We start from the raw sequence: 24450 nt of genomic DNA on the forward strand, positions 1-24450 counted from the left end.
TTGGAAGATGAAAAATAGATATAATAATGTATAAGAGCATTCCCATAACAAACACGTTGAAAACAAACATATTTTCATCACAATAGAGTGCAAGTATTGTAGCGTAACTCAATCAGTTAGTGAGAAGTAATCAGTTCTTCACATTATAACAAATCTATCTGTATGATGGCCAATATGGAAATAAAACTGTATTCAGCCTGTGAAACAACCCTCCAATATAAAGCTAAAGCTCTATATTACTATGAACAACAATAAATAAAGTGTACCTCGATATCACATCATAAATTAAAACCATGTAACACGTGACAAACTGACAAGAGCACAAACCAGGTGTTAGCCTCTCTCACACTTACCCACTCTCAGAATATCTAACACGGGCTTGATCCATAGTGTCATAACATGGTGTAATGACGTCCACTGACTCTAATGACAAAGTCTCATTTGACACTTCTAAGGCCATGAAACCATGATCCTCCACATTGGCAACAGCAGTTTCTGTTTCTTTGCCAACAGCCTTCCCTTTGTCATATATTGTATGTGTTTGTTGAGAATCCTTTTGACCCAAGGGGCTGAGAAGAAAACAAGTGACAAGAAGGGAAAACCTGTATAAATTTGGTAAACCACGGTAAAACTCAAAAGCTAATAAAGTATTACACACACAACCAATGCAAATGTTGCAATAAATTAGTCAGATGGTGTTAAGATCGAGCAAATGCATTATTATACATCATGCATCACTGTGCAAACCAAGTCAACCCACCTCTTTCTAACACACAATAATATTGGCATGTCTGGAATAGAGTGCCACATTCTGCAAGGCAAGTTTCTGAAACAGAATCGAAAAGCAGTTTCAAAAACTAAACTAACTGCTGAAATCACAGATAGATATTCAACTCTAACTCTCCAACTAACTCACCCTTTTTCTAGAACAGCTATTTGTCCAGCCTCAATCGGTTTCCAAAAGCTCTGCTCATCTTTGTGCATCCCCAAATGTGGGCTCGTATCAGATTTAGTTTTTTTTATGTCAGGATCTATTCTTGTCGCACTGGCCTCATCCCACAACATATCAATCCCATTTACTCTAGAGGATGCCTGGTCCGCTTGTTGTTCATAGTTTGATGATGGTAAATCTTTGACAATGGCCTCAACACAGGTTGATGACTCAATGGTCATTATCTGTTGTGCATCCTCTGGAACGTCTTGGCTAGGGAATATAAACCACATGGATCTCTCTTTGGCAAAAACCTCAAAAAGGGATTGTTCGTCCAGTGAAAGTCCAATTGCTTTTGTTCCAGGCTTTACCAACAGCAGCGTTTTAACTGGCCACCCTTGTCCTGATTGGTGTACATGTGTTGATGGTGTGCCGAGAATAGAAGTTTTCTTTGGACAAGATGGCACAATATTTACCATATTTGGAAGCCGGTATGCATCAGCAGTCTGTTTATATGCTATGAAGCCAGAACTTGCACAAAAAGGTTCAGAAGAAGAAATTGCCTTCATTACGTCTTTGTAAGGAGAACCATACTTTTTGTAAGATGGGCAATCGACTTTCATCTTTATCATCCCCACTTCCCAGCTTCTTACTTGAGAATCAGAAATAATTGACACTCTTGAAGGGAAACCAATGATATTTGACTGTGCTGGGCAACATGGCAGTAACTGTACCATTTCTGTATTTGTTTCCATGGAAGCATCAACCTCTTTGTGTCGTTGAGTGGATGGAAATCCAGGGTGCAGGGCTTGTCGTGGACATGGTGGAAGCATACTCAGCATTATTTCTTTGTCCTTATGTGGCATTTCCTTAACGGTGAACTCTTGGGAAATAACTCCATTCCTTTTAATGACTGGGTTTTCCCAAATGGAATTCCTGTCGAAATACAAGTCATCATATTCTTTTGCACGATTCTTTGCAGGTAAACCAGGAGTTTCACTCTGTTTCGGGAATGTAGCTAAGGATTTAAACATGCTGGGAGCTTCCTCCAACAAAGATTCCACAGGTCTTTCTCCTGGAATATTTGAGTGTTCGAGACAGGGTGGCAACACTGATTCCATATTTCTAACCAATGTCTTATGGTCATGCATAACTGACAGTCTTCCTTGGTATGCTAATTGTCTTTGCCAAACTAGCCTCTCATCTAAACTACAATCTGCTTCATCAGACTCGACGTGGTATCGAGAGGGTATTCCATAAACCCTGGAATGTGTTGGACAAGTAGGTAGCATATTGATCATACTTGGTATATTTTCTGACATCTGTAGGTGACACGTTGGCAACATGGCCACCATAACTTCAATCATATCAGTATCTTTAACCGTTTTTTCCTGAATGCAAGACAAGTGTGAAAGATATTTGATCTCCAACGGTTTCTTCCAGAGAGAAGATCTGTCCCAAACACTCTTACCATATCCAGGCACTGATCCAACAGATGCTAACCCTGGAATCCTGCTTAATCTGGGACATGTAGGTAGTAGGTGAGCCATATTTGGCTCACATGTCAATGCTGATGGGAAACCAGGAATAGTGGGAGACCTGGTACAGGGTGATGTTGAATCCACTATTTTTGCAATCCCTAAATTAATGTCATAAAGGGAAGGAAAGCCTGGGACGCTGGCTTTTTTAGAACATGTTGGCAACATGGCCACCATGACTTCAATCATATTAGTATCTCTAACAGCTTGTTCCTGAATGCAAGCCAAGTCTGAAAGATCTTTTATCTCCAATGGCTTCTTCCACAGAGCAGACCTGTCCCAAACACTCTTTTCATATCCAGTCACCGGTCCAACAGAAGCTAACCCTGGAATCCTGCTACATCTGGGACATGTAGGTAGTAGGTGAACTATATTTGGCTCACATGTCAATGTTGATGGGAAACCACCAATACTGGGAGATCTGGCACAGGATGATTTTGAATCCACTATTTTTGCCATCCCTAAACTACCGTCAGAAAGGGAAGGAAAGCCTGGGACGCTGGATTTTTTAGAACATGTTGGCAACATGGCCACCATAGCTTCAATCATATTAGTATCTCTAACAGCTTGTTGCTGAATGCAAGACAAGTGTGAAATATCTTTAATCTCCAATGGTTTTTTCCACAGAGAACATCTGTCCCAAACACTCTTTTCATATCCAGTCACCGATCCGACAGAAGCTAACCCTGGAATCCTGCTACATCTGGGACATGTAGGTAGTAGGTGAACTATATTTGGCTCACATGTCAATACTGATGGGAAACCAGGAATACTGGGAGATTTGGCACAGGATGATGTAGAATCCACCATTTCTGCAATCCCTAAACTACCTTCATAAAGGGAAGGAAAGCCTGGGACGCTGGATTTTTTAGAACATGTTGGCAACATGGCCACCATGACTTCAATCTTATTAGTATCTCTAACAACTTGTTCCTGAATGTAAGATAAGTGTGAACGTTCTTTTGTCTCCAATGGTTTCTTCCACAGAGAACATCTGTCCCAAACACTCTTTTCATAACCAGTCACCGATCCAACAGAAGCTAACCCTGGAATCCTGCTAAATCTTGGACATGTAGGTAGTAGGTGACCCATATTTGGCTCACATTTCAATGCAGATGGGAATTCAGAAGTACTGAGAGACCTGGCACTGGATGACATTAAATCCACGATTTTTGCATTCCCTAAAATACCCTCACAAAGGGAAGGAAAGCCTGGGACGCTGGATTTTTTAGAACATGTTGGCAACATGGCCACCATGACTTCAATCATATTAGTATCTCTAACAGCTTGTTCCTGAATGCAAGACATGTGTGAAAGATCTTTTATCTCCAATGGTTTCTTCCACAGAGCAGATCTGTCCCAAACACTCTTTTCATATCCAGTCACCGAACCGACAGAAGCTAACCCTGGAATCCTGCTACATCTGGGACATGAAGGTAGTAGGTGAGCCATATTTGGCTCACATGTCAATACTGATGGGAAACCAGGAATACTGGGAGATTTGGCACAGGATGATGTAGAATCCACCATTTTTGCAATCCCTAAACTACCGTCAGAAAGGGAAGGAAAGCCTGGGACGCTGGATTTTTTAGAACATGTTGGCAACATGGCCACCATGACTTCAATCATATTAGTATCTCTAACAGCTTGTTCCTGAATGCAAGACATGTGTGAAAGATCTTTTATCTCCAATGGTTTCTTCCACAGAGCAGATCTGTCCCAAACACTCTTTTCATATCCAGTCACCGATCCGACAGAAGCTAACCCTGGAATCCTGCTACATCTGGGACATGTAGGTAGTAGGTGAACTATATTTGGCTCACATGTCAATACTGATGGGAAACCAGGAATACTGGGAGATTTGGCACAGGATGATGTAGAATCCACCATTTCTGCAATCCCTAAACTACCTTCATAAAGGGAAGGAAAGCCTGGGACGCTGGATTTTTTAGAACATGTTGGCAACATGGCCACCATGACTTCAATCTTATTAGTATCTCTAACAACTTGTTCCTGAATGTAAGATAAGTGTGAACGTTCTTTTGTCTCCAATGGTTTCTTCCACAGAGAACATCTGTCCCAAACACTCTTTTCATAACCAGTCACCGATCCAACAGAAGCTAACCCTGGAATCCTGCTAAATCTTGGACATGTAGGTAGTAGGTGACCCATATTTGGCTCACATTTCAATGCAGATGGGAATTCAGAAGTACTGAGAGACCTGGCACTGGATGACGTTAAATCCACGATTTTTGCATTCCCTAAAATACCCTCACAAAGGGAAGGAAAGCCTGGGACGCTGGATTTTTTAGAACATGTTGGCAACATGTCCACCATGACTTCAATCATATTAGTATCTCTAACAGCGTGTTCCTGAATGTAAGACATGTGTGAAAGATCTTTTATCTCCAATGGTTTCTTCCACAGAGCAGATCTGTCCCAAACACTCTTTTCATATCCAGTCACCGAACCGACAGAAGCTAACCCTGGAATCCTGCTACATCTGGGACATGAAGGTAGTAGGTGAGCCATATTTGGCTCACATGTCAATACTGATGGGAAACCAGGAATACTGGGAGATTTGGCACAGGATGATGTAGAATCCACCATTTTTGCAATCCCTAAACTACCTTCAGAAAGGGAAGGAAAGCCTGGGACGCTGGATTTTTTAGAACATGTTGGCAACATGGCCACCATGACTTCAATCATATTAGTATCTCTAACCGCATGTTCCTGAATGCAAGAAATGTGTGTAAGTTCTTTTATCATCAATGGTTTCTTCCACAAAGAACATTTGTCCCAAACACTTGTTTCATATTCAGTAACCTGTCCAACAGATGCTAACCCTGGAATCATGCTAAATTTGGGACATGTAGGTAGTAGGTGTGCCATATTTGGCTCAGATGTCAATGCTGATGGGAACCCAGGAATACTGGATGACCTGGCACAGGATGATGTCAAATCCACCATTTTGGCCATCCCTAAACTACCCTCATATAGGGACTTAACATCATTTGAATACAGGAGTAATGGAAATCTGTTGTTGTGTAACCTTGGAATCAATAATCTATCATCAGAACAAGAAATAACTTGTGACTGATGTAAAGATGGCATGCCAGGAATCTTGGAATATTGTGGACAACTTGATATTACCTTAATCATACTTGGAACTGTCTCTGTTTCTTCAATCTGAGCTTCAGGCTGTGTAGTTGATGTCAAATTAAAAGTAGAACTCCCTCTTGGACACAATGGACCAAGTTCCACCTTAGATATGTATACACTTGTTTCTTTTATACTGACTGCCGATCTTGAGAACACAAGATCCTGTGTAGCTCTCCTATCCGTTTCAGTTTTTTCTTTTACCATAGAATGCTCTGGATCCAAACCCTGGATTTTTTGCGGGGAAGACGATGCAAAGTCTACTTCAGACACTTCTCTTTGTTTTGATAAATTGTCAGATGTGGCCTGCTGTGCTGAGAGAGACACACATTGAGAGTCCAATCTTGGAGTGACTTGGTCTGAGGCAGTCTTGTTGCATATTATTTTCTTATCTTTAACTGGTATCAGAAAAGCAGAGCTAATGTTTTCAGTGGCTCTTTGTGACTTCTCCCACTGTGGGTTTTTTGCAATGGACCATTGTCCACTCTGAGATTCTGGATTTGTGTTCATCACCAGTGGAGGGAAAGCAGAATTGGAATCTCTGAGACCAGGTGACACTGAGGCAGCCATTCTCCCATTTCTGAAGGAGTGGAGTATACCAAAGATTGATGTAAGAACAGTGCTTTAGAAACTTTTCAAAATGCCTAAGCAAGCTCTGTGTAACATCATGCTTTACTTTTGCATTGCAAGTGTTAAAGTTGATTAGAATTTGCCGACATTACTATGACTACAAAATGGGGTATTATTTACCTAACCACACTTCACTTACCCCAAATCCATAGTTATGGCTTCTTTTGTATGGGACACTCCTATCCTTCCTATGGGTTTTGTTTCAGAGGATGAAGCTGTTTGAGGCAAGTACAACAAAGGTCCCTGGAGTGATCTGGAAGTAGGTTGGGTTTTGGTAGGAGGAAGGGGTATATGTTGAACAGACTCTGGTTGGGTTATTGGATTCCCAAACTCAATGGACATCTTGGACAAATTACTTCTTGGTTTAAGCAGAAGCTCCTTGACTGGGGCAGATGTGTGATCTTGAAAATCAGGGTTTTGCTTAAGTGAAGAAGTGAAGGGAGAAGATGTTGGTTGGACGTTAGATGATGTCCTTGTTGGCCTTGATTCTTTTTGATCAATTTGTGTTTTTGGCATCTCAAAATATTTTAGCCCTGGGGCTAAGGGCATTCTGGGACTATGGGGCAGCATTGAGGCCATGCTATCAGGTCTGAGGGACAAACAGATAAAGATAAGAGTTATGAAGTCAGAAAAGTCTCCACTGCAGTAATGTCATCTATATCCAGGCCATATGCATAGAAGTCTGCTGAGCAGCACACAAGCAAATGAACAATGTGACGTGGAACTACAAAATTATATATATGATGTACAACAGGAGATTCAAACCACAGAGAGCCAACTAACAAGTGTATGTGATTAATCACAGAAGTTAAATCTAGGTGTTGCCAAGCAGCAGCTGCCTTTAGACTAATACACAACAACAACAACAACAACAACAACAACAACAACAACAACAACAACAACACTGATCTGACTGTAGTCAGTAACATGGCTTTGACTGAGTTGCTTGTGTTTCAATTTCAAAATAAAAATAATAAATATTTTTTAAATCCCATATGCTACATAATTCCACACACACCTGAACAGTACCGGACAGTTTCGGTACCTGAAGAGTACCGAAACTTAGCCACAGAATTAAAAGAAGTAGAAGATGCTCCACAGGCAGCAGGCATTGCAATTTAAAAGTTGTGCATTTCAAACTTGTCATCTTTGGCCGTTCTGACCCACCAGACTGTCACTTTCCGCCTTTGGTTGCAACAGTTCAATGTAAAACAGTTTTCTATCTAACTTGGAATTATTTCAAACATTACCAGAAGCCTGTACAGGCCAAACAATGCAGAATTTGTTTGTAAAATTAATTATTTAAAGCCAAAGCTGCTAATCCAAGCCAAACCAATTAATGGCAAATCCACATCAAAACATGCTATAAGCTACCTAAATGTTGTTTGTGACTTTTGTTTAGACAAGGTTTTAGCCACCTACAATATATTTGGTGGTTTTTGTTTAGGACACAAATGTTTTTTAATTGCTAAGGGGAATAAAGCAGACCTCAAAAGCAAGTTGAAGTCTTTAGATCTTACCAAAGTATTACCCGTAACACATCCAGCAGAAGCATAGGCATAGTGGCATTATTTTGGAGTTTTCGATTTCAAGTCAATTTATAAAACTAAAACTATTTGGCTCTTCACCAGCCACTCACTTACTTTGGCTCATGTTCAATCGGCGGCCGACTGTCTTTCATTTGGAGCAATTTGATTGGTGGAGGGCTAGCGAATCAGTGAAGCCCGGAAGTGAGGCGGGTAGCACAAACAGCTAACAACAGCTAGCCATCGTTTTAATGTGTTTGTTCGTTTCGTTTTGAGAGTACTCACATGCATCAACCCTTGTTGACTGCTCGACACCATGCTCGACACTCTCTGCTAAAAATTGTGCTCTTATGGTCCATAAATATAAATACGTATTTCTATCTATGTTTATGCTCTAGAGAGCTGTCCCATCATTTCCGGCTTTCGTATTTTTTCGGGCCACAATACAGATTAGCGCCGCCTGCTGTTGTGGAGACATTACGTCCCGCGCAAGCGCAGAGCGTACGGAAAATAAGCAGTCGTGTGTTTTTTGGCCGCGACGGGAAGACTGGAGCTTCCTGAAACGGCGACTCCATTTTTTGGGTAGTCGGAACGAGTCGGACTGGTGTGTCCTGGCCTTAAGAATCAGGTAGGCTACCCACACACACTGGATATTTTTGGACATTTGCTTAAAATGAAGAGAGAAAGAATATTTGCTGTTCATATTTGAAATAGGTGACCTTTCACACAAATCTATTCTCCAATTCAATAAAAAAAAATATCTTTTTCAAGACCCTTTGAATCTCTATTATATGTTCTTAATCAGTGAATATAGTTTTCTTCTCCTATTGATGAGTGTACATGCAATTGATAAGAGGAAACTACAACTAAATAAACATTAAATACTACATATTATATACATACTACATACTATTCCATAAATTGAGCACCTCTACATTATTTGTGTTATTCCTTCACAGCCATGCGAAGCCATGTATTAAAAAACACCCAATCTAATTTTTTTTTCTTTTAATCAGAATCTAATATTTACTCACCCTGGTGATGCCTTGACAACCTCGATTCCAAAATGTGCATCTCTTTTCCGTTCTGATGGCCTGGACTGTGCTGGCCTCTGGCTGCCTGGGGCTCTGGGATCGGAGGCTAAGCAACATTCAGAAAATTAAACTTAACCGTGTATTCTCTTCACTTTAGGTATCAAGTCTACTGAACTGCATTTAAGATTCAGGCTTACTTGTAGAAGTTGTACACTGGTTCTCTTCTTCATTCAGCGTACTCAACTGTCTTCTGAATTCTAAACAGGAAAGAAGAGCATAAAAGAGATTTTACATACTAATCTGAAAGTTGATATTCAAGCACCAGCGGAGCATGTACACTGTATATTTTTTTACCAATGTGGAATTAAGTGTTTAACAAAAACGACCAGTAGGGGGAGGCCCGTGCTTATATATTGGTGGGGTTTAGGCACTACATTTTAATACTGTTCCTAGTTGAGCTCCCTTTTGATTCTGTACCTGCATCTTGGTCACTTGTCTGGGAGGCTATGGCAGTTTGGGTTATATGAGGAAGAGGCAGAGGAGGCCCGTGGAGCACATGAGCAGAGCAAAGACTTAAGGCAGAATGTGAGGGGGTCTCTACTGTGGGAGTGATCTGTAGGGGTCTCCAAGAAGGAACAAACCCAGAGCCTCCCTCGAGCTTCGGCTCCAGACACTGACCAGTGGGTGGAGAGAATGAGGCTGAAGGAAAGTAAGCATAAGAGGGCAGAGGAGGGGAAGACAGAGAGAGGATAGTGGAGGGAATGGAAGGTGGAATGTCAACAATGACCCAAAACTAAAGTATGCTCTCGAAAAGTCAGCCAGAAGCCTTTATCAGTGTTAGTGCTGTAGCAGTCACGTATCTCACACATAAAAGACAGATAAAACATGACTAGCAACAGGCGAAAACACCATGTAAGAAAAAAAGGCAGGGGATAGACACAGACCAGGGTATAATGGAAAAGTAAGCAGGAGATTCTTCCAATAAGCCCTTTTCAAACATGCTTCATTACATAAAGTAAGTGTGTTGGCAATTTAAAATGTGGGTTTCATGTCTTGAGTGATTAACCTTTCCAGGAGCTATGTCCACAAACAGACCTAGTTACATTTCAACAACACCTCCAACTCTTGTTATCTTAGGATGTGCTGGATATTTAATCTATGCAATTTGGCACAAAAGAAAAATCGAAAATGTACAAGGGCAGCTGGTCTGGTTATTATTGTGGTTGCATGAATGAATAAGTGACAGTGTGTTCATGGTAAAGAAAGAACATATTGGTGTATTTTCAGACAACATTGGAGCTCTATGGCAAAGAGGTACCAGATAAATCAAGCTTTGGATACCAACACAATAGTTGACAGTGTTGCCACGGTGGGGAATGTGAGCATATCTAACAGCTTCACTCCAGTTGAGTTTTAAACAATTTTGTCCTTGAAGTATTGATGTTGTGACTGCCTTACACAGGGCCGACGGACTGCAGGGGAAAATGCGACAGTCTTGGGGGGGCCCAAGGCAGAGGGGGGCCTACAGGGGGGCATACATTTTTTATTAAATTTTTTTAACAAGCTGAATGTGGGGCCCAGATCTTCGAAGGCCCTGAACAATGCCATTCCAAAAAAAAATAATAATTGACTGGCTCATGATAGACCCCTGACCCTTGCAAGGAGGTCAGGGGCCTGCGCATGACTAAAGCCCCTATCTCACTGGGCTGCGACAGTGTGCGACAAGTTGGAGACACAAAATTGCGACAAAATGTGTAAATTAGCGACAATTTTCACTTGCAGTCTCACTGAGTTGGTTCCTCACGACACGTTTGCGAATGTCCTGCCCAACACTTGCCAGGAGGTCGCATTTATGTCTCGCGAACGTCTCACGACCGTCTCAATGTTGTCTCAAATCAGTCGCAATTTAGTTTCATATGTCGCCAACCCCTCGCAAAGTTGTCTCAGATTGCTCGCACTTTCTGACTCGCGGAAACTAAATTGAGAAGGGTTTGCGACGCGTTTGAGACACATGCGACCACTCTGAGACTGTTTTGAGACAGATTTGTCGCACACTTTTTTTGAACATGTTCAAAATTCATACGACAGGACTGCGCGCCTCTGCGACTCATGCGAGGAAATTGAGACCTCTGCGAACGTTTGGAGACAGTTTAGAGACTCGTTTGCGAATGAAGTCTCCAACTTGTCGCAAACAGTCGCAGCCCAGTGAGATAGGGGATTAAGGCATGTGTGCGGGAGAGTAAGCAGGAGCAAGCCGACATTGAATTGAACTAGTGGCGAAAATAAACGCAGCGATGTTTCTATAGGGATAATTAGCTGTACAGAAATAAGTGCTGGCAAAGCTAGAACAGTTTAAGACTCCACATCACTGTGGCAACACAACCTATCTATCAGCTCAGAAAGCGCAGAAAAAAGTCTGATAAATACATGAGAGTGATGGCCCCTGTAAGTTTCAGTATGTTTAAAGAAGTGTTGTTACTGTCTTTGAAATGCATTTAGACATTTTAAGGGGAAAACACATTGTATTTATTATTTCAACTATTGAATTATTTGTAGAACAGCATGCTAGTGTAGGCCAACAAGATTAATTTTCTGAATTTTCAATGCTGCTTTATTTTTATGTTTTAAATTGGGAAAGACATGTTCCAAAACGACCAATAACCTCTGTATTTAAAAAGAAATCAAGCAAGTAGGCTAATAATAATCATTAATGAATTATAGGCTATCACATCAGTAGGCCTATTGTCCACAATAATCACAGCCCCCCATCCATAAAGGAACTTTAAAAAGTTGAATTTGCACTTGATGTGCATACACAAGTGTATGGTCTATTATTTGTATTTAGTGTGTCTGCATAGTATTGCACCAAAACAATAGAAGTTTTCTTTAATTGTGTTTTGTACTGTCTGTAAAATTTTACCTGCACATAGCAAACAAAATTGCACAACTGTAAGGTCAGTGTCTGTTGTATTTTTGTTTTCAAATAAACAGTTGTTTATTTCTATAGCGCGCATTGGCATATTTGAGCAAAATACCCCCAAAATTTTCGCCGCAGCGCCTGTGACCCTGGCCAGTGACCACCTTGACTAAGACATTTTCTGGGGGGAACACTGGTAAAAGTAATGATTTGGTCATTCATCAAAAAAATATATTGTGGAGTTGTCTGGCTCAGAGAGCCATGTGTATTGTAAGACCGCCTTTCAGGGGGCCCATTAGGACTTTTTGTATAGGGGCCCAGAATTTGGTGCTATGCCCCTGGCCTTACACGTTCTATAAGAATACAAGAGTGTGCTTTATCAGGGTTGAGTTGCTGTGGTTTCAGAATTCTATTTTCCAACATTCACCGAGATCCTCATTTCGTTCTTATCTAGAGAGTCAATAAAAAATAATTATTTATCAATATATAAAAACAATATCCCCAGATCTGCTTTTTAAGTTTTCAAAGAGATTGTTCTTAAATTAGATCAGTATATAAAAAATTTTTTGTCAATTGTGCTCACTGCTTTCAGCAAGAATATGAGGCAAAGGGATTTATAAACATGCATGTGAGCAAATATGAACTCAATGGAAATCAAAGCTACTAATTAGTACATTAGATGTTAGGGGAGGAGAAGAGGCACTTGGTTTGGATGGGAACAGCGAAAATGTATCAAAGGACTCAAGAGTGCAGCAGGGAAAAGCAGGGTTGAGTTAGGTTGAAGGGAAAAAGCATTACATGGCATCTCTATTCTCTGCTTTTTCTGCAACACTGCAGGCTGTCCAGGCTCATTGGCAGAGAGATGCAGAAACTTAGGAGAGAGGGCAGGCTGCGCTAAAGAGGCCTGAGCTTTAGGAGGCCTCCATTCACTCTGCCAGGAAGCTGGGAGGGAGAGACAGAGAAGAAGGGGGAAAAAAGAGGGGGAAACATAAATAAAGGTAAAGTAACAGGTGTATGAATTGTAATGTGTGAAGTTGAACTAGTCTCCTGCCTAGGGGCGCACTCAGGGCACACGCACACTAGGCCATCTGTACGGTCCGTGCCCAAGTACGTTGGCCCCCTAAAGTCTAGTTTGTTTGACCAGTGTGCTCTGTTCAGTACTCAATCAAGGTACACTTCTTTAAAAACAATCATATACAAGTACGCTCCAAATCCCAAACCCATGCGCATATAGGCGTTGTGACGTATGGCCATAAGCAATGGTGCCTACGTCCAGGTCTTTAGGAGCAGTGTGAGTACAGGCCATCAAGGGAGTGCGGGGGGGGGGGGGGGAGCAATCATACTTGGGAACGGTACGGGGCAACTTTGCCTAGTGTAAGTGCGCCCTAAGACCCTCTTCCTGTCCCTGTACCTGTCTCAGGGGCATAGGGCATACTGGTGGGTCTGGTGAGGGCAGAGCCTGGCTCCCCCACACAGCTGAGGTGAGCGTTTGTCTTTCTGGTGTCAGGAGGAGGTGGAGGTATGAGAGGGAAGGAGCTGACAGGAGCTGAAGAGGAGGAGACAGGAGGAGTAGTGATGGCAAAAGGTGGAAGAAAAGCATAAGAAGACTAATGCTGCATCAAAGTTGCAATTTTCAAAGAGAGCAATTTTGAAGAGCCTTCATTATACAAGCAGAATAGTTGTTGACAGTTACTTTTGCTCCTGTAAACAACAGCTGGGCCTGGCACTAAACAAAATTAATTGCAGTATATGCGTTGGCTAAACAGTCTGGTTAATATGATCTTTGTTTTCTAGTGTCCGTACTATCCACAACACGCCAAACCTTAACCTTCCTTATCTTACAAACAGGTAGTGAGCTAACTAGCTTGACAGTTGTCAAGTAAGTAGTTAATTCTGTAAGTGTCAGGGATGACAAAATGCAATCTCCAATGGCCCACAATACAAATTTGACCCAATAAATCTCCCGTTAAACGTTTACAAATGTCATATTGTCTTTTGAGACCTCCATGATTTGGGGCTAGTTTGTAGAGCCAGAGTACAAAGCTGTTAGCAGTAATATTATGGGAAGTCAGTCCGATTTAAAATACCAGACTCACTTACCAGTAGCATGTCATTGCAAACGTTGGAGCATCACTCGTTTTTTGTAATTTGTTTCATTAAAGTAATTTGTAACAGTTTTAGGAGGAAATGAGCTTCAAACCACTAAGAGGATCAGAAACCATTTGGATTATGTTGGGTAAACATGTATTTAGTTTAAACCCATGTTAAACCCCTACAGATGCCTAGTGACTGATTACAAAATAAATAAGAGTCTAGTCAGAAAAACTGTGATATTTTCTCAAATAGTATACTTTGTCGTACAGTGCCACAGACCAAACGTAAACCCTGACTTAACCCCCTGTAGGCTGAAGTGAAGAATATTCACCGTGGTATTCGCAATCTGAAAGCTGAAGGTCCTGCATCATATTTATTTAAGTAGGAGCTCATGTCTGTCTTCTCCGCTAAATGTGAATGGAACATGATTCCTCAAGACCAATAAATGGCATTGTTTGACCTGTATTCTTGTTAGCCTTCAGCTATTTCAATGTCAATAGCAAATCAATCACAATATTTAACTGAATGATGTAATACCTGTTCGTGCTGTATCAAAGGAAGCGGGAGGATGGAAAGATGGAGCAGAGGGTGTAGAGGAGAGAGAATAGGTGGAGAGGGCTTTAGAAGTAGTGAAGGTGGGGAAACCCAGGGCCTCCAAGCCCTCAGCTGGAGTGGAGTCACTGTGGAAGCTATGGGGCCTTCGAGGAGCTGAAAGGGGCATCGAAAAGATAGAGAGAGTGCATGCAGGAAGTGGCAGAAAAGTGGGAGGAAAGACGAAAGGGGAGAGCGGGAAGACCAAAGAAAAGAAAGAAAAATGTTGAGCGTGAAACTAGAACTACATAGACGGTCAAGATTAAGAAGTTAAAACCTTACATTTTCTTATCAAGAAACATCAGATGTGGTCTGAATGACCTTTTCTACAATGACACGTGGTCATTTTAGCAAAAGACACATTTCCACAACACTATGCGCTGCTCTCAGTTTCTATTTTTATTGGAATTACAGTTGTCGTTCATAAAATTATGAATTTCTGGTTGCATCTCCTAATAAGTTGTGTTTTTATAGGTGTCAAATCATCAACTCAGCGAGCTCTGTCTCAGTTTTTATGGCAATGTCTGTTCAAACTTCACTAAATTTCAGCATTTGAACTTAATTGTTGTGTGGAAACAGTGTGGAGAGAACGTGATGAAAAATAAACCTGGAACTGCTGTAACAGGATTCTTGGAACTGTAATATTCCCTGCGTTCCCATATCCATACTATCTACTATTTAGTATGCCTAGAATTTTTTTTAGGATGTTCCGATTCTGGTGGCCAGATTTAGGATGGTTAGAAAGACCCGGATGTCTACTACATCCGGCCGAGATTTTTAGTGTTGAAAACAGCATCCTATTTGGGGGATTCTGACCCATAATCCAGTGCGCACCTGAAGTGACGTCCCGTCGACGGAGCCTCCATATGAAAACAAACGGAGATGCGACGGATATAAAAGCAAAAGGCAAGATCAAGGCGCAATGTTATGATGAAATAAATAAGTAAAAGTATGTTCCAATTGTTTGCCTACTGCATCCCATCTAAATTATTTTTATCGTCAGGTGTAGTATGTAGAATAGAAAAAAGAAAGAGTATGCAATTCGGAACGCAGGGCAAATGTGTTAACTGTCCCTGGAACCATACTGGATCAAACAATTCTCTTATACATTTTTTTACAAATAAGCCAAAATAAATCTGACCCTAAAGTTGGATGACACCACACACGATGAGGAATATACCTGATCCGGCACTGGGACGAAAGATTTTAGGGAGAGCAGGAGGGTGTGGATGGAGCTGGGTGGTGATGGGCGGTCGAGGGCGTAAAGAGAATGGAACAGAGAGGTCTGGGGGTTCAGGCAAAGGAGCATGACATGGAGCCAAGATGGAGGAGGAAAGGCCAGAGGAAGCTTTCCAGTCCATCTCTGGGGTTACTGGTCCCAAAGACAAGAGATGAGACCAATGGATGGATGGATGGACAGAGGGAAGAGGAGAGATATGGAGAGAGAGAAGGATTGGAAGAAAAGAAGAGGAGAAGACATGAGCTGCAAAATACAGAATAGATGTACAGATGACAGTAGGAATAAGTGGGAATGAGGTTTTTGTTTTGCAGCATATTGGACGCAGCAGAAAAGGGAAAGTAGGAGTGAAGAGAGAGTAGAGGGAGGGGGAGGCCGATGAGACGAAGAGTCGCAGTGATAGATGTGTGTTTAAAACAATAAAACTACTCTAATAACTAGGGGAGATATTTAAGGCAATACACTGCAGGTGAATAAGGTAACATTTTTAACTTATTAATATCATATACATCATATTTTTTCAGAAATGTATGAATAATATGATAATTATAAAGCCAGTGTTCATTTTTACAACATAGTAGGTGTTCAAAGAGCTTTAAAGAACAGAGTTTGGATGCAGCCCAGTGCTTGAAAGAAATTATGTTTGCCGTGTCTTGCCTTAACACAAAATAAAATAAAAAAGTGTTATTTTCAAGACTTCAAAACCATGCAAGTCTACTTCTGCAAATATAAATGGCATTGTTTAATATGAACTGGGGGAATCAGGAGGACCAGTCAGGGAGGTGGAGGTGTTATTCAGGGAACAGGGGGTTACCTGTTGGGCCTGATTCAATTGCTGGCCTCCAAGCAAGATCATGCAGTCTTATGGTAGAAGGGGCAGAAGCTGTTATAGAGAGAAGCACAGACAGTGGATAGGTGGAAAAAGAATGGAGTTATAAATGGAAAACAAAAAGAGGAAGCAGCAGGTTGAAGAAAAAACAGTTGAAAGAGAAATAAAAAGGCGTGAGAGGGAAAATCCTTGTCTGACTCCTCACAGCTCATACAGAGATGAGGTTGACAACAGGTCTCCCACATGGAACATGGGTGTGTAGTCTTTACCAGAATTCATTATACCTTGCTATATGTTGCTAATTGCAGCACATAGATTTGTTTTCTAAATGTAATGCAGCAACACTTCATTTAGGACAGATTGTTTGGGGGCGGATGTGCAGGGTAGAACTGGTGTTGTTATGATTGACACTGTTTTCTGTGTAATGTTGAAATCATAATAACATCATAAATACAGTACAATATTTACATTCACAATTACAGATTTCAATATCAAATCAACAAAACTTAAGATGTAACATATTTCTTTGAGAACTGAAGGACATTTCCGGGTGTCTTTTTCCAACGATCACAGGGCCCTGCCAGGACCAGGAGATAAAAGTGCTACCAAAGCAAAGTTATCAAATGAAATGCATAATGCTCTCTTCAGGCCTTGTGATACCCATGCACCCTAATACCTGGAATAATACCCATTAAATAAACCAGTCGTAGTTTACATCTAGTACCTTAAATTATGTTTTCTTTTGTAACTACCCCCATCCTCAGGTGTGTGCCCCCCCCGCCCAGTCTTACCAGTAAAATGAACAGCCTGTCCACTTCCAAAGCTGATCTTCCTCTCCTCACCAACTTCCTCATCGCTGTCATTAAAGTCGTCCAGGTTTCCAATGTCACTCTGTTTCATACTCATTAGACTGGCCAAACTCTGCATGTCTTCATCTCTGTGGAGAGAGCAGACAAAGAATTAGTAATCCAATCTGGATATTCAAAATATCGGTCCAAATACATGTCCAACTCATGTTTGAACTACCTTGTTTTGAATTTAAATTATGGGTGTGAGGACCTAAATTAAAGGTGGAGTCAGCGATTCTGGAGCCTGCTTGTTGTCAACACTTTTTTTTTGTCAGTGAACATCCCCTCATGTAATGTTTGCGCGCTGAAAAAATAATCGACTGTTAAAACACAGTCTATGCTCTGTTAGCGGGCATGTTGCTAGCTACGGGGTGTGAGGGAATTTTGGGTCTTTAGTTGTAATATTAATGGGAAAGATTAATAGGTCATATATGCCTATCTTGTGTGTCTGTCTCTCAGACTCTAGGTCAGCCTTGGAGCCTGTTAGGAGACACTTAGGTCAGTTTTATAGATAAAGTCTCATCTCCTTCTACTCCAGAATGTTATGGTTCACTGTGTTCAGCTCTGAACCCAAACATTGGTACGCTTGGTGCCCGAGCCGAGGAGGTGTTAGAGATAGCGCAAGGTTAATACACAGCTCTAAGCATGTATCTGTCAGAATTGAAGGGGGCGCCTTTAGCTCAGTTGGTAAGGCGTCCCCCCCATGGGCCTCGGCCAGCAGCGGACCCGGGTTCGATTCCAGCCCGCGGTCGTTCTCTGCATGTCACTCCCCTCTATGCCCCATTTCAACTCTGTCTCTACACTATCAATAAAGCATAAAAATCCCAAAAAATATCTTTAAAAAAAAAAGAATTGAAGTGCGAGTTGCAGTCCGGTTCTCCTTGGCCAAGTCTGTAATAAATATTGCTTCATAATTCATCCAAGTCTCCTGAAATATTCTTTCACCTGAGTTGACCTCCAACCTTAACAGAACTTCCTTAATACGGGGGCTCCGCTTTGTTTGACATACCCTTTGTTTACATACCAGTTTACAGAGCCTAGGCTGTGTATTAAAGCCAGATTTATTTTATGCACACACAGTACAGACATGTGGCGGACAGTGTGGACATATATTCACTGGTTTTGACAAAGAGTGATTTTGTCAACAAGAGTTCTCCTGAATCACCTTTAAAATATATTGATTTGGTTGTTGGTGGGTGACTTACGTGGCCTTGCCCTCTTTGAGAAAGACACAGGACATGTTGACTTTGAGCGTGGCTTCCACTACTTTGACAGACATGGGTGTGAGCTTGAGTGTGACATCATACTGGGACGTCGTGGCACTGGCAAACTTCTTCATGTCAACGTCAACAGATGCCAACACCTTCCTACGGCCTTTTGTTTCCTAAGTCATTCAACCAAACAGACAACGAGGTCAGTACAGGACAAAGACAACATCCTAAGAATATATTGTATTCTTTTAATTAAGGCTCAATTGAATGAATAGTGAGATCACAACTCATGATAACTCTGACCCCACAGCAGACTCACATTTTCAATGACAAAAGTCCAGTCCTTGCTTTCAAACTCCTCTGCGGTTGGCTCCTGTTGACAGACAGATATTTGTTTGACGCCTCAGCCATGCCATTGCCCATTCAGAATAATACATAAATGATCAATTTATCACTTTAACTATACAAAGACTTAAAGGTGGAGTCAACAATTCTGGAGATTTCATGTTGTCAAATCACTTTTCTTCCAAAATCAGTGAATATCTCCTCACTACCTGCTACCTATCCGTACTGTGTTTGCGCTGAAAAGAAATCGAGTGTTCATTCAAAGCGTAGGCTCTGTAGCTCTGGGCATGTTGCTATCTACAGCGGGCCCCCTTTGTTTACATACCCTTTGTTTACATACCAGTTTACAGAGCCTATGCTGTGAATTAAATCCATTTTCCTCTCAGCTCACATATAGAACGAACAGGTATTGGATCCTGAGGAGATATTCACTGATTCTGACAGATAATGATTTTGCCAACAAGCGTTCTCCAGAATGACTGAGTCCACCTTTAACTTCTTACCTTGAAGAGTGTGACGGTGATGTCTAAGCTCTCAGGAACCTGCCACAGCACCGTGCCTCTGTATGGGTTCTTAATCCCCGGCTGCCAGCTGTGGAGCTACCAGGACAGAGAACAGAAACAGATTGTACTGACTGTATTTTAAGCCTCTGCAGAGAGACAATTCAAAATGCAAAACTAAAAACAAGTCCATCATCTCGGACTCAATCAATCCAGATGACAGTGTTAAGCCAATCTTTTTTAGCTTGCTTACCTTTGTGCTGTGACGTCTGTTCCTCCTGATCCACACCACCCTCAGTTTGTCTGGCTGCCTGCAATCACATGAGAGAACGAATAACATTTAAGTGATTCTATATCAAGGCAATATACGTGTGCACTACAGCATGGTCAAAAACATATTTCATGATTACCTATCATATGAATGTATAATATAGACACTCTCAAATGATTTCCATACACACCCAGGGAGTCTGTTTGTGTATTCATATATACAGACACCATTTATATTACCTATGTTACTGATACTGAATGTGTACTACCCTCCGACAAATCCTCCAATAACACTGTATGGTTGAAACTTTTGCTTCTCCAAGTATTCCAAACAGTGCCTGATAAAGGGTTAACAGTAGACTAGATGAATAGTCATTACAATTCATCCTGTGGGAAACATCAATCATCACAATCCATCCAATATGTCATGATAACATCAGAGGGAATGTAAGTGGATCACAAGGAGGTTTAGTCATCTAGGGAGCAGAAATGTGGGCACTTGTCAGAACAAGCCAAAAAGCACAGAGCACACACACACACACACACACACACACACACACAAGCTGCGCTGTGTGCTGTCCCAACACTGAACTCAGGAGAAAATTGAAATCTTGTGACTGTGTGAGCAACAACTCTCAAGTCTCCTAGTGATAACACAGTCCCACAATAGTGGGAGACGAGCCCACATTTCAGCAAGCTTACACATATACTCGGACCCACATTATCCAGCGAAACTTCAGAGCTTATTTTGTGAACACTGTATGCACTTATGGTAAACAGATCTAAGATATGGATGAAGTTATTGCAGTGAAAACAGTATGAGTCGGATGGATGGATGGATGGATGGATGGATGGATGGATGGATGGATGGATGGATGGATGGATGGATGGATGGATGGATGGATGGATGGATGGATGGATGGATGGATGGATGGATGGATGGATGGATGGATGGATGGATGGATGGATGGATGGATGGATGGATGGATGGATGGATGGATGGATGGATGGATGGATGGATGGATAGATAGATAGATAGATAGATAGATAGATAGATAGATAGATAGATAGATAGATAGGGATTGAACTACACGCAATCAATTAATAAAGGTGTCTAGTTGTTTCCTTTATCAGGTTCAGCATGGATTCAGTATGGTTTAACTCAAGCCGTTGATGCAATCAAAGAACACCTTGTTGAGTCAGGTTTGTGTATTAACGGTTACTTCATCTACTTCACACACACACACACACACACACACACACACACACACACAAGCAATGACCGATGATCTGATGAGCAAGTCAATAATCATCATGCTGTTGTACAATAGGTTTGCCGCACCAATGGCAAATTATTGCACAACTTTGCAGCTAACAAATGGTGGGTGCAGCATGTTTGAAAAGCTTTTGTTATTCATATTTAAAATATATACATTAAGATGAGGAAGATCATTTTCATATTCTTCACCTGTACGAATGGGACGCAGCAGACAATGTTGCAGACGTTTTGCTTAAAGTTGAAGAATTCTGCTAAAACTGCTACGGATATACACAGTTACCTGCCCGAGCTCAAGTGTTTCAACATCAACATTCACACACATTTACAACATTCACACAAAGAGTTAGCAATGGTTACTCATAGCTAGAGCTTTTGCAGAGGGCATGTTGGTATAGGTAGAGCTGAGAACACAGTAACAGTGGAAACAACTCTACACGGTATTATAGGTTAATGACATCATTCAATATCCTTTACAGTATTTTATTTATCATTGCTATGTGAAATAATTAGTACTTTCAATTTCAATATCATGTTTAAATTTTATCAAGGAGAAATTGTGGTAAAATGACTTGAATTTGAATTTTTATAATCACATCTATTATTTCTATGAGGGACCACTCTTCGCATTTACTTTACAGTTGTGTTTTGTTTTTATAACCCTTTGTGTATTTTTAGATTTCCCTTATGTTGTAATCCTTTCTTTTTGATTCTGTCATTTTGGAGCAATATGGCAAAATAATTAAAAAAAAGGATGAATAAAGGTCTTTCTTATCTTATATTATATTAAGCCACCCACTAGAGGGAGCATGTTGTCAAGGTTAAGGCAGGAGAACAAATGCGTGCCTTGGTGAAAATGGTTGTGTTTGAGAGAGTGAGAGAGAGACAGAGAGAGAGAGAGGGGGGGAAGTGACAGTGAAAGTGAAATGGGGAGAACCGAAATAGATGTCTGCCGAGCTGAACTTCACAGAGGCTTTATAGTAATCCTACACCAGCTGCTTTATTTGTCATATTCATGGTCCTGTGCTGTTGCAACAGGCTGACCTCATAATATAAGATTGGTGTTGTTGTTGGTGTTGGTGTAAGGGAAGTTGTTGATCATATAACGTAAATGTTCCTCCCAGACCAGTCTAAACTCTGGTGGCTTTTGCTTATCAGTTGAGGGAGGCAGCATCAGTCTAACCAATCCACATTTTACACATTCTTGTCATAGACTAGAACACACAACCATATACTGCAGGTGATGTCACCTCTAGGTCATTCATGAGTTTTTTTATTTCTTGCTAAACTTTCGATAGGCACACAAAGAGTATAGTTATTGTTATTTTTGTACGTTTGTCTCCTTTTGAAGACTGTGTTGGTTTTCATTGGTTCAAATCTCTTCCTAACTCTCCAATTAGCTTACTTAAACTGTCAAAATGAAGCAATTAATTGGATATCTAGGAGAAGAAAAAACTCTGTGTCCTCATTCATTTTAATGGAACCACCGCCCTGGCAAAGCAGACCTGTACTCGTGCAGAAGTCCGAGGGGGAAATAAACGAAACCTGGCTCAACTTTTGCCGCAATACAAAGTGACAACATGCTGTAACAAATATCTTTTACCTAATCAAATACAAGCCTTTATGCTAAGCTAGGATACCCCCTTCTGGACTCCAGCTTCACCCTTTAAGCCCCTGTAAACCCCAATCCACAAAATCCTTCTAACTATGTCATTTGCGGTGTTAGTTTCATGATAGTAAGCATCTGAAAGGAGTTTGGCATATTTATCAATCCAAATTAAAGTTACTTTAAGTTTGATAAACTTGACAGAAATTTGATTTACATGAGGCGGGCTATGCTCTGGTTCTTGTTACACAATACATATTTTGAACCAATCACGGCAGATCTCTGTCGGAACGTTCTATAAAAACAATGGCCGTTACCATGGAGACTGTCTGATGCAGCCACGCCCACAAAGTCCTGTCAAACGGTCCAGACAGTAAAAAGGCTGGGGTTTTTTTTAAACTACGTTTTATAATATTTATGAATATTTATTTTTGTAAAAGCTTATTGAGACACCCAACTTTGATACCATTTTACTATTCTAGACCAGGTTTACGGAGGCTTTTACACAGAGAAACAAGATCCATTCCCTGAGCACATCTTTGCAGTCTCCAGGTGCACAGACATGCTATCAAACACTCAATGCTAGCTTTTAGCCTCCAGCAGCTCATTTCAGGTAGCAAAAGGTTTGGTCTCTGTACATGCCATGATGGTAAAACCTGGCAACCTCCCACTGAAACCACACATTGGTAAAAAGTATTACTAAAGCTAGGGGAAATAAACATGTTAAAAAGTGAGCTATTGTATAGGTGTTGGTAGGTCTATTTTTGAACTTTGTACAGTCATGCTAGTTTTTTACCCACGCTTCCAGTCTTTGTGCTAAGGCTAACTTCATCCTGACCTTTGTTCCGTACACACAGATGAAATTGATATTGATCTCATATATTGAAAAAAAGGAAATACGTGTATTGAACAAAATGTTAAAATAATCCTGCAAGTCACTGAACGAAGCCTAGCATCTGTATTACTTTTTATTGCATATATCCTAACCATCTACGCACACTTAAATCAAATCCTATCTGTGTTCAGGCTGGAGCTCACTGCTGTGTGCTGTGTGCTTCCAGAGCATCAAGTGATGGTGTAATATAAAGTGTGAACATGTACAGACGCAGCTTCATGGGGAGCGGCTCTGGATAACATTTCCCAAGAAATTAAGGAAGAACTTAGGGTTTGTATCTACTGATCTCTGCAATTATTTTCCATTCAATTTATATTATGGAGGCCCACTTCTGTCAAGACACAAAAAAAGAACTGCTCAAAAGTCAGGACTGCAAGCAAGTTAAACTTTCACTTCCTAAAATCAAGTAATATTATATATTCCTTATATTTTTGAGTAATTATGACTTACCATCAATTTACATTTTCTGAATCAAATCTGGACCTACTAAACTTACTAAATAAATACAAATTATAATATGGTGATAAGTGAAAATTGTGACTTATTATTTAAAGTGAAATATATTGCATAGTATTATAACGTTAAACTATTGAGTATTATCAAAATATTCTATATTTTTGTCATTGCCAACATGTCAACTTCCTAAGGGAGTCTGCCAAACCTCATTTAAAAAAGTACACAATTTAAACATCATCAACATATTGTTCTTTAAATCTTCCATTTGCAGTCTGCTCTAGCTTCTCATACACCTTATGTGTGATGATTTCATATATTTGTGTATGCCTAAGTAGAGCATGACTGTATTAGAGAACAAGCCAAGTGTATCAGTTCTCACACAGTGTGTAGAAACACCCTCATTGCCGGGATCTACCAGGGGCAGAAACATGTTGGTACTGGTCTCTGTGTGCTGACTTTCTTTAAAAACTACAGAACAGATTGGCAGGGAGGCAGTGTAGTCTACTATAGTGGGGTATTGGACAGACGTGCTGACTGCGTTGTGTGAGTAATGATCA

The 24450-nt window shown here is 40.8% G+C and overlaps 1 protein-coding gene across 4 annotated transcripts in view; it reads right to left on the reverse strand.

Moving 5' to 3' along the window:
• Positions 1 to 24450, reverse strand: part of ehbp1l1a (EH domain binding protein 1-like 1a) — a 42485-nt gene that overhangs the window by 15824 nt on the left and 2211 nt on the right. For 2 of the 4 annotated variants that reach the window (XM_080051731.1, XM_080051730.1), the window contains exons 2-8: positions 19644 to 19701; positions 19394 to 19489; positions 18865 to 18918; positions 18540 to 18718; positions 17278 to 17423; positions 9016 to 9075; positions 8819 to 8924 (exon numbers count right to left, since the gene is read on the reverse strand). In XM_080051731.1, the coding sequence (XP_079907857.1) occupies positions 8819 to 8924; positions 9016 to 9075; positions 17278 to 17423; positions 18540 to 18718; positions 18865 to 18918; positions 19394 to 19489; positions 19644 to 19701 (699 nt within the window). Of the gene's footprint in view, positions 1 to 353; positions 570 to 760; positions 827 to 916; positions 2391 to 8818; positions 8925 to 9015; positions 9076 to 17277; positions 17424 to 18539; positions 18719 to 18864; positions 18919 to 19393; positions 19490 to 19643; positions 19702 to 24450 lie in introns of those variants that run through there. The other 2 variants (XM_080051728.1, XM_080051727.1) reach the window with 2 other exon arrangements.

This window comes from Ammodytes marinus (genome assembly GCF_949987685.1).
Source record: "Ammodytes marinus genome assembly, chromosome: 23".
NCBI lineage: Eukaryota > Metazoa > Chordata > Actinopteri > Uranoscopiformes > Ammodytidae > Ammodytes > Ammodytes marinus.